General features: G+C 42.6%; 1 protein-coding gene across 1 annotated transcript in view; it reads left to right on the top strand.

The window, feature by feature from the left end:
- Positions 1–966: 966 nt before the first annotated feature.
- Smim13 (small integral membrane protein 13) overlaps positions 967–10,593 on the top strand; it is a 29,006-nt gene continuing 19,379 nt past the window's right edge. Inside the window, exon 1 of the mRNA XM_004628361.2 lies at positions 967–1,984. Coding sequence (XP_004628418.1) covers positions 1,909–1,984 — 76 coding nt within the window. The 5' untranslated portion in view covers positions 967–1,908. The remainder of the gene's footprint in view (positions 1,985–10,593) is intronic.

Here is a 10,593-nt window from a genome sequence, read left to right as displayed (position 1 = left end):
GGGTCTTTGTAGTCATTCAGAATTTAGATCAAATGCTACTTCCTCAGGTACATTTTCTCCAGCCTTCCCAAATTAAAGTAACACTTCCATCTTCACCATCTAGCCTTATTTTCATCCCATGATTTTGCAGTTCCTGCAATTTCTCTATTCATGCCCACTGTCTGTATTCTTCCAACCATAATATAAGCATGTGCAGCATAGGCACCTTTGTTTACCTTGTTCATTGCTGTAAGTCCAGCACCTAGAACAGGGCCTGGCACCTACAGATATTCAATACAGGTATGCAAATGAAGGAGAAGGCATATTGTAGGAAGTCTTAGAATAATTTCTTTGTTTTTCTGTCTCAACCATATTTTTAAAAACTGTTTTATTTATACAACATAATTAAATCATTCATGCAAAAAAGCATAGACTATATTTCCCTAGATTTTAATTACATTGGGCTCATTCTTTCTTCACAAGAACATTATTAAATCTTTTGCAAAGAAAGTAATTATCACTCATTTTCATGTATAGTGTTTGTTTACAATGCTATTTCATACGGAGTCTAGCTCACGCACTAAGGCAGCGGGAAACAGCTAACATTTATGAAATCGGGAACTGCTGCTTAGATTTTCTGTTTTTGGAGCCGCAAAACGGAAGAGTCATTACAGAAGGGCGGAGAACTACTGCAGGCAGCAACAGTCACAGGAAAATGTCAAGGCTCTCATTCCTCCTAAAAAAAGGGACATACGTATCCTTTTCTGGGGGCACCGTTTTCATGAATGAAAGTGATCCAGCAGAGCCGGGGAACTTTAATTCCAGATGGAGGTCTAGTACTTGAGCTACCAAAGCGTCTTGTTGCACAGATGTTTGTTCAGCCGAGTGAGGCGAAATCTAAAGTTGTGGGTCCTAAGTAGCTTGGTGTCAAGGACGCAGCTCAATCAAACTCCCAGTTCAGGTAGGCGAATTAAGGGCACAGCAGTTGTCATTTCTGAAATACATTACTTACGAAACACAGAGCACAACATCCGTTGCAGGCGAAAACAGAGATTCCTGGCCCTGAACCTTATCTTGGACAAGGACGCACCTCCTCCACAGTCCTTAGTAGTCAAACCTCGCTACAGGCAATAGGGCTGGGTTCACCGGCAGCCAGCCGCTTCCCTTTTTCTTCCTCGGTGTACTTAAATGACTCTGTGAGCCAAGCGAGGGTTGAAATCTCCCCGGAGCCTTGGCACAGTGCAGGAGCGAGCAGGTTAAGCTGCGCGCCTGGAGAACTGCGGCCCGCAGTCCACCGAAAGAGACGTGGGCGCAGAAAGCCACCCGGGGGTGAAGGGAGGGAGGGAGACGCGAAGCCCTGAGCCAGGATGCATTCTGGGAGTTGTAGTTCCAGCGTAGCTACGCCCTACGGCCTCCGTCGTGCTCTGTACTTCACTTCCCAGCCACCCCCACGTTGTGGCGGAGGCGAGCGGAGGGGGCGCTTGGTGATGAGCTGCCACACCGGAGGGGGGCTTGAGTCTGAGAGGCAGCTGTGACCGCCGCTAGGAGACGTTGACATCTGGCGTCCCTTGGGACCGAAGGATTCTCCCGCGGGCCGTATCCAGGGCCTCGTGGCTGCCGGGCGTCTCCGGTGCTCACCGTCTCCTCAGACGCACAGCGTCCGCCATGGAAGCGCATCCGGCCACCGCCGGGGTCTTCGGGCGCCGCGGCCCCGGCTCCCCGGAGCGATGAGGGCGTAGGCTTGCCCCGTTCCGTCCGTCCCCGACAGAAGGAGGGTCAGGGACCGGCCGCGCCGCAGTTCCCGCCTCTGTGCTCCCCCTCGGGAGGCGCTGCCCAGGGGCACCCGCAGCCCATGCCGCCCCGGAGCCGCGCCGCCCACCGCTGAAGCCCGCACGCTGCCCGCGCCCTGAGGCCGCCCCCCGGCTCAAGATGTGGCACAACGTGGGGCTGACTCTGCTGGTGTTCGTGGCCACGCTGCTGATCGTGCTGTTGCTGATGGTGTGCGGTGAGTGGGGGCGCCCCCGCGGAGCAGCTCCGCGCGTCGGCGGGGCTCGCGGGCTCGCCGGTGCGGTCTCGTGCGGAAACCTTCCGCGTCGGCAGCCCCCGGCGCGGACGGACCTGCGTCGGAAAACCTCGGGTTGTGTCCCTCCCTCCCACGAGAGGGTTCCCAGGAGATGCGCCCTCGCGCCAACACCCCGGAGGACAGGATTCAGGGCTGGCCATATCTTAAGCATCATCTGCCCTTGGTTCCCATCCTTGCCACTGCCCGGATTTTAACGGTGGCCTATGTTCGGAGGGGAAGTGATTGGTTACACCTTTTGCCTTTTGAGTGTGTCAAAATATATAAAGGTAGTAGGAGGCTTCACTGTCTTTATTTAATTAATCAAGATTGGGACACACTTCGATTTGCAGAACATATGAAGTTGTTTATTTACTTCGAGTTTAGACTTCAACTAAATTCCAAGCAGAGATATTGAGAACAGGCAGAACTTAAAAATACCAGCTATATTAAAATTCCAGGGTCAGGTAGCCTAATTCTCTGTTCTGCAACATTGGTGCTATTTTCATTTGCCGTGGGCATTTTACTTCTTGGAATAAGAGCAAGTTAAACTCCTTCAAAGCTATTAGCAAAATTTTAAATCTTTTTTTCTCATAAACAGTAACCGATAACCACAGGTCTAGGCAAAGTTCTCAGTTGTGAACATTTCAAAAGTATTTTGGTTGTAAATTTATGTTTACAAGACAATTTGGGGTTCAGATTAGTGCAGCAATTGGTCAGAATTCAAGATAAATCTCTCAGAGAGCTTCTTCATTACACAATGTCCCGGGAGAAAGTATGTGTGTGCTTGTACGTAGGCACAAACTTAACGTTATTCAGCTTTTAAAATTTGGTGGTGGATGGAACCCAGACCTCTCATACTTGCTAAGTATGTACTCTCCTCCACTGAGGTATACTGTGAACTCTAAATGGTTTTTAGGTTTTCATTCTCCAGTGACACACAGCTGAGCTTATGAGATAAAATAATTGAATAACCTTTCTCAATTTCCTGCTGGTGATGTCAACATTTTGGTCTGATTGTGAGTGTTTAAGATTCTTGAAATAAGGAAAACTGGATCCTTGTGGTTTATTTGTACATGGTGAAACATATCTTACCTTTTCTAATTGGAATCTACAGGCTGCCTAGATATGGGGATATAACATACAACCTGTATCACACCTTTGGTACAACAGTTGCCAGACTTCCTTTGAGACATCAGAATTCGACCTCTTTCTCATCCCTCGATAGTTACTTGACTATTTCTGCTTATTTTTCTAAAAACGTCTTTAGTTTTGGGGAACACAAAATAAGAGAAGTGGATGGAGTATAACACCTTGTTTTGATTGGAATGGTCAAGAACCAATAGTTTCATGAAGTAGTCTAAATAAATTTTCTTGTTGAGAGACCTGGTGGAGTGAGGTAGCCTCTTCTTTTGACTGGGATGGGACCTGGCCTTGAGGAGAGGAGGGGAGTGTAACAGAAATAAGAAATTAGGGTGCTCTATTAGCTACCATGGCAAAATACCATCAACTGGGTCACTTAATCAACAGAAATTCATTTTCTCACATTCCTGAAGGCTTGAACTCTTGAGATCAGTGTGTGATCAGGGTTGATTTTCTTCTGAGGGCTCTCTCCTTGGATTGGTGATAGCCAGCCTCTCTATCTTTATGTGGTCTTTCTCCTCTAGTTGTGTTCTGATCTCCTTTGCGTTACTCAATGTGCAGTATTAAAGCTGTGCACATTGGAGAAAATGTGTATTTGTGCATATGCACATCTTACATGTTCCGTGACTATTAGGGCCCTTACTGTTAGGACCTCATATAGCATTAATTATATCTTTAAAGGCCTTATCTCAAAATGCAGCCATACTGGGAATTAGGACTTCAGCATGTGAATTTGCGAGGGGAAGATTTATAGTTCAATGTGTATCAAACAACAGTGTCTTCAGCACTGACCAAGTATAGGCTAACTTAGGTGGATGTCCATGAAACAGTTTTTCTTCCCTTTCTGGTGCTCACAAGCCTTTTGAGAATCTGATGAATGCTGTAAAAAGTTAGAAGAAAACACAAGTGTACTTTTCCTTCCTTATGTCCGACTATATAGACTCTCCTTCCTTAAACCCAAATGTACAGGTTCAGATTAAGAACTATGCTCTTGGGCCTGGGTCTTCTGTTTTCTGATTTCATCCAGTTCAACACACTGAATATTGAGTGAGCCCTGTAACTGACTATATGATGGGGTCTGCCGGGAGGAATCGTCTTAGTTTAGAACTCTGACAGGCCCCTACTGAATTCTGAATTGAGGGAGATTTTCCTTCTGTCTTTATTGGTTGTTGCTGCTCTGTCACCTGTCATTCATTCTGAAATGTTTCCTTCCTCAGCAATTTGCTGAAGCTGCCCTTGTCAAGGTCGGTGACAAATGGTCTACTGGGAATTGCTTCAGTCCTACTTGAATGTTGTCATTCTCATAGAGTTGAACACTGTCTCTGAGAAGTATTTATTTTGACTTTTATACTCTGCAGCACTTTCATGTTTTCTTTTCTGCTTCTCCTCTAGAATTTAACCTTATTGACCATGATTTATAATAGGAAATACATTATTCCTGTTACTTTCATAAATGTATAAATTACATGTATCAACTTGTTTGTATATCTACCCATCGTCTCTGAAGTAGAAAGTTTATAAACTAGTACTTGTCTGTATGTCAAAATATGCATTTTCTATTATGCTTCTGTGATGTATAAATATACATGTATTATAGTTACTGTTTTAGTGTTCTTTTTTTTTTTGGTAGCCGTGCTAGGGGTCAAACCTAGAGCCTGGTGTATGCTAGCCAAGTGCTTTAACCCTGAACCACATTTACTACAAATATGTTTATAAATATATTTCTATTTTCTCTTTTACCTATTCTCTCTGTCTCTCTGTCTCTGTCTCTATCTTTGGCTGTCAGTCTCTGCGTCTCTACGTCTCTCTTTCTCTCTCATTGTCTCTCTTCTTACTGTCCCTTTGTCTCTTTTTTGACAGGGTCTTGCTGTGTAGTTTAGGCCAGCTTTGAACACACTGTGCAGCCCAGGCTGGCCTCAGACTCTTGTCGATTGTCTGCCTTGGTGTGCTACCACACCCAACTGTCTCTATCACATTTATCCAGTCCTAGAGGTTTTAAATACCAACTGTTGCTAATTGCTTTTTAAAATTTTTGTTGTTTTTGGAGACAGAGTCTTGGTAACATAGTTCAGGCTGACCTTGAACTTACTATGTACTCTCCTGGCCTTGAACTTGCAATGGTCCACCTGCCTCAGCCTCTCAGTGCTGGAGTTACAAGCGTGTACCACCATGTCTGGCCACCTTACAATTTTTATCTCCAGCCTTTCAGGTCTCTGTTGAGTCCCAGGCTCACATATCAAACTTTTGTTGTTAACTCAATTTGGAGCTCTAGTATGTGTCTTAATTTAATATATGTAAAACAGAACCCTTAATTTCTAGCACCTGTTTCTTCCCCACACCCCACCCACCTTGTACAGATCTTATGTTTTGTCACCTTAAAGAGTAGATCTTCATAACCACCACCCTGCTGTCAGCCACTGTCTCACTACCACCACCACCAGCACCATTGTCAGCTTGCCTTAGTTTCCTAACTAGTCTTCATTCCAACTAGTCTGCCTTGCCAGGCAGGCACTTAGACTGCCAAGCTATCTCTCAAGTTCCCATTGTCTCTTTATGTCCACTTTTCACAGACTAGCCAGGCTGTTTCAATAAGAAAGTGTTTTATCAAAAGTTATGACAGAAGAAGTAAGTTTGAGAAGATAGTAGTGTTTATAAAAAAAAAGCCCCTTTCAACTTTCAGTTTCATCTTCCTCTAAATTATTGATATCTTTATTTTTAAATAACATGCATTGCTATCTCTGGATTTTGCAATTTTGTTTAATTAATTGATTTATTTTTTGGTACAGGGATGGAACTCAGGACCTTGCACTTGCCAGGCAGGCGCTTATGCCGCTGAGCTCTCTCCCCAGCCTGGTAATTGTTCTCTGAATTTACCTTGTATTACATTTTTGTGTGTGCCCATTGTTACCTGTCCCCTACTTTCATAACCTAACTGTCTGCACTCATGACTGTTTTCCCCTATTTTCAAAGGAGTTGCTTTTCTCCTTGCCCACCCAGCCCAGAGCCCTCCTTACCCTCGCTCACACAAAGCTGTATGTTTTCTGCTTTCCCAGTTCCAAGCCTTTTTCTAGGTCTCAGGTTATCGTCTTTCTCAGTTAACACTCTTTGTTTTGTAGGAGTACGTTTTCTAGTAGCTCTCTAAGAAAGAATACCTGGAAAATGGTTTTTTGAGCCAATGAGGGCTCTAAAATGTCTTTTATCAATAATTTGAATAGATTTGAGGTTGCAAGTCATTTCATCCAGAACTTAAAAACTATTATTCTGTTGACTTCTAGCTCCCAGTCTGATTTTGAAAAATCTATTGATTTCTTTTTGCCTGTATAGGTGATTTTATTTTTCTTTCTGGTTATTTTTTGGGTGGTCTTTCATCATTAGTATTCTGAAATATCTTAATGATATACCTTGTATGTATTTCTTCCAATTTTTCTGGACCCTTTCAACTAAGATATATTTCTTCATTTCTAGGAATATGTTCTATTAGATTTGATAGTATTTTATGTGTGTTATGTATGGAGTCCTTGAAAATTCTGTTAGCTAAATGTTGGATCTTTGTCTGATCTTTAATTTTATCCCCTATTTTTTATTTTACTCACAGCCTTCTTATTTCTAGGAGATGTTTTAATTTTTATCTTCTTTTTTATGTTGAATTTTTACTTTAGCCATTTAGTTTTAATTTGAGCTTGTTTGCTTGCTTGCTTATTTATTTATTTATTTATTTATTGTCTTCCAGTTCAGGCTGGCCTTGAGCTAACTTTGTAGCCCAGGCTGGTCTTGAACTTGAAGTAATCCTCCTACCTCAGCCTCCTGAGTGCTGGGATTAGAGGTATGAGCCACAATGCCAGGCTCCTGAGCTTTCTTGTTCTTTGATTATTCCTCTTCTATAATACCTTCTTGGGTCAGTGAGATAGCTCAGCAGACTGCTTAGTCCTGCTTAGGCAAGAGTTCAGGGACTGGGGCTCAGTCCTCTGTGCTGCAGCCCTGCGCCCATATACATGCTGAGTGGACCACCAAACCCAGGTGTGTTGATGCTAGAAAGCTGAAAACAGGAGGATCACTACAGGTCCAACCTTTGTGGTAAGACTTGTACCAAATACATAAATTTTAAAGAAAAAGAAACCTTGCAGCATGTACACAGTATTTCTCTAATACAATTTGTATATTTTTAAAAAATTTTTCTGTTTACATTGTCTTTATTTCTCACATTTTCATTCTGCTTGATTGCTTTAGATTCTTTTTCTTGATTGGAGGGTTGCTGTAGATGTCAAGTGATCTATAATTAAGGATGAGTAGTAAGAGATAGTGATGAATTCTCCGTCTGTTCAGGGCTTATGGAAAGGTGATTAGGCAATGACCTTACCTTTTTTTAAAGGTGTATTCCTTGTTCTTTGTATCTGGAGGCTTATTCTGTGGGGATTCTGTTTCTGCAGAAAAGCACTCTCTTGTTTTCTGATGAAATAGTGAAATCTGTATAAACACAAGCTCCTGGTCTTGCAAAGCAGAATGAAGTCAGAGACCAAAAAGAAGTTGGGAGAGTTGTCACTAGAAATAAGGAGAAGAAAAAAATGCTCCTAGTTTCTTCAAGAGGAAGATCCAAACAGTGGCATTTCCACATGGACTCTCATTTGAGAACTTTTTATGGATAAGCACAGCGTGGAGATTGTTTAACGGCCATCTATTACAGGTGACTCTGTGAATTTTAAAATGACCAGTTGGAACTCAGGCTCTCTAATCCAGTTACTAATCCAGTTGCGTTTAAAGGAAATTAAGATTTTAGAGAGAAAATGCTTATTTTGCATTTTAAATTCCTTGAAACGCAGGAGTTTTGTAGGGAGGGGCTGAAACTCCTTTTAGTAGGGGAGGGGCTTGTTTCTGCATCACCTGAGGAAGTTAGTTTTTGATCCAAAGTCCTAGTCACTGCTCATTCTTACTTTAATTCTATCCGTGTGGCAGGTTACCCAGATCTCAGGCTCAACTGTGTTATTTGTAAGCCAACTAAATAAACTATATTTTTTATACTATTGGATATTATAAATTTGCCTGTTAACATAAGTAGAATTTCAACCAGTCTATCTTTGTTTTTTGTGTGTGTGTTTTTGGTTTTTTTTGGAATGGGGGACTGAACTCAGGCCCTTGCACTTGCCAGGCAAGCAGTTATTCTACTGAGCTATCTCCCTGGCCCTTAAGCTTTTTTTTTTTTTTTGGAACCTCAATCTATCTTTGTTTTTCCTTCTTTTTCTGACCTTTATTGTATTTTGGCCCTAACTGGTAACCCTTCTGCCATCCAGGGTTTTTTTCTTTTCTCTGCTAGAGTAATTGCACCTATCCTCAGAATTATTTTAAAACGTTCCTTCCCCTTGCTGAAAACTTATCCTCCAGTGGTTCCCCATTTCCATTGAAATAAAATCCAGATTTCTTACGGTGGCCAACAAGGATTTCTGTAATGTAGTACGGGCCCCACATCTCCATTTGTCCTACTCACTTTCTGTGACAGGCCTACCTTGTACCCTCTGTATATCCTCCTTCATCTTCCTCATTTTGTAGCCCCTTTCTCAAAACTCGCAACAATCCTCCTGCCTCAGCTTCCTGAGTGCTAGGATTACATGTGTGTGCCACCATGCCTGGCTCCTCAGTATCTTTAAAAGTCATGGCTGCGGCATGGCTTCCTGACTGACTTGTTCCTTTCTAAGAGTTAAATAATAGTCACAAACCTTGAGCGGAGGTCATGGTATGAGGTAGCTTCTAAAAAGTGGTGGGCCAACTAAACATTACTGGTTCAGGGGTGATTCACCTCCTTTTCTGGAGTTGGATTCCAGCTTCTCACCTTGAACAAAGAATGGAAGGAAACAAGGAAAAAACAATAATAAAGTTTATTCAAGACAGCAAAAATGAAGAATGGGAGAGAAACTGGCTCTGCAGAGCATGCTTACACCCAATAAATAGAAACGGAAGGAGAGAGCAAAGATAAAAGTACATGCTGTGCCTCAGAAATGCACCGTGGACTGCCATGGGAAGTTAGAATAACCAAGCCTTCATGGCAGCCGTATCACCTTTTGTGCTGTGAGAACTTTTACGTACAGTACTGAGAGGTGGTGCTGGGATCCAATGCCTCTGGCTGATGCCAAGTCTGGGCCATCCTATTAAATACCTGCTTGGGTTCTCACCAGAAGTCCTTGCATGGAGCTTTGGGAACTGTTCTGCGCTGGTGTCTGGATATTGTAATTAACAGGGCATGCCCACTTGCCCACTTCCCCAGCCAGCTTTTGCCATCTCCTATCTCAGTCGGAAGAGCTCCGCTGTATCCACAATCATATCTCCCTCAGAAAGACTCGATCTTTATTGTATTAGCCTTCCTTTTGATTCTAGCATCGAACAACAATTTAACCCATAAAATAGAATAAATGTTCTGATTGGCCTACAAGAAGACATAGGTCCTGTAGACGAAGAAGGCAAAAATAAGTGTCATCAAGCTGGGTTTGAGAGTCCCCAAGGCTGAAATAAGGAATTTAATTTACTTGTTTGAAATAAGTATTCAAGGTCACTGATTCTTGTCAAGGAAGAAAAATTTCTAAGACTTAATAGTAAAAGGAATGAGAAGGATTTATTAGAGGTAGAGACACAATCAAGAGTGGAGAGCGGGTGCTGAAAAGAAATGAGGCACAATGCAGTTGGGAGCCGGGGATCATTTATGTGCTTAGGGAAGTGGAAACGTGGCGGGCCAATAATGTATAGTCTTTGTCTTCACTGGGTGGGAGAGAGGAGAGAATGCCCCACAGTGAGCTGTTCCTAGGGGGATGCTGGAAGTGTGATCCATTCATGGGAAAAAGAGGACCTTTTGCAAGTAAAGGGGAATGGGAAGACCCCTCTGTGGCAGAGAGGGCGTTGGCCAGGTGTGCTTTTTCAGGAGAAGGAAAGAAGTAAACAAACTGGGCTTGTGTTCTGAGGCTGCAATTTCTTTGAAATACAATTTTAAGTTTTTGATTTCTTTTCTCCTTTCTCTAATTTCTTCTATCTTGAACAAACAGCTGATTGGTCCTTTCAAAGTTTCCTTGTAAGGTAGAGGACAAGGAGACAGAACCATAGAAACAATGATGGGCTAATATCAGGCTACTTCATGTTACCCTTTCTGTCTAAGTATTAAGTAGAAAGAACCTCACACTCAGTGCCAGTTGAAACTGGCCTGTTTGGGACATTTGTCTGTTATCTGTCTAATCCAGAATTCTTTAAAAGGTATAAACTAGATAAACAGTCTAGTTTCCACTTGGTGAAATAGATGTTAGCCCTTATGTCTCCATTTTGATTTTTAGCCTGTTCCGTGCAGATTAGTCGTAAACAGTAGTCCCTTTCATTTAGCAATACAATTAAAGTATAAGCCCTAAGAATTCAGGGACTCTATCTAGTTTGTCCACTTCTCT

This window comes from Octodon degus, unplaced genomic scaffold (genome assembly GCF_000260255.1).
Source record: "Octodon degus isolate 3935 unplaced genomic scaffold, OctDeg1.0 scaffold00023, whole genome shotgun sequence".
NCBI lineage: Eukaryota > Metazoa > Chordata > Mammalia > Rodentia > Octodontidae > Octodon > Octodon degus.
Note: the sequence above shows the minus strand (reverse complement) of the source record. Positions and strands in the feature narration are given on the sequence as shown.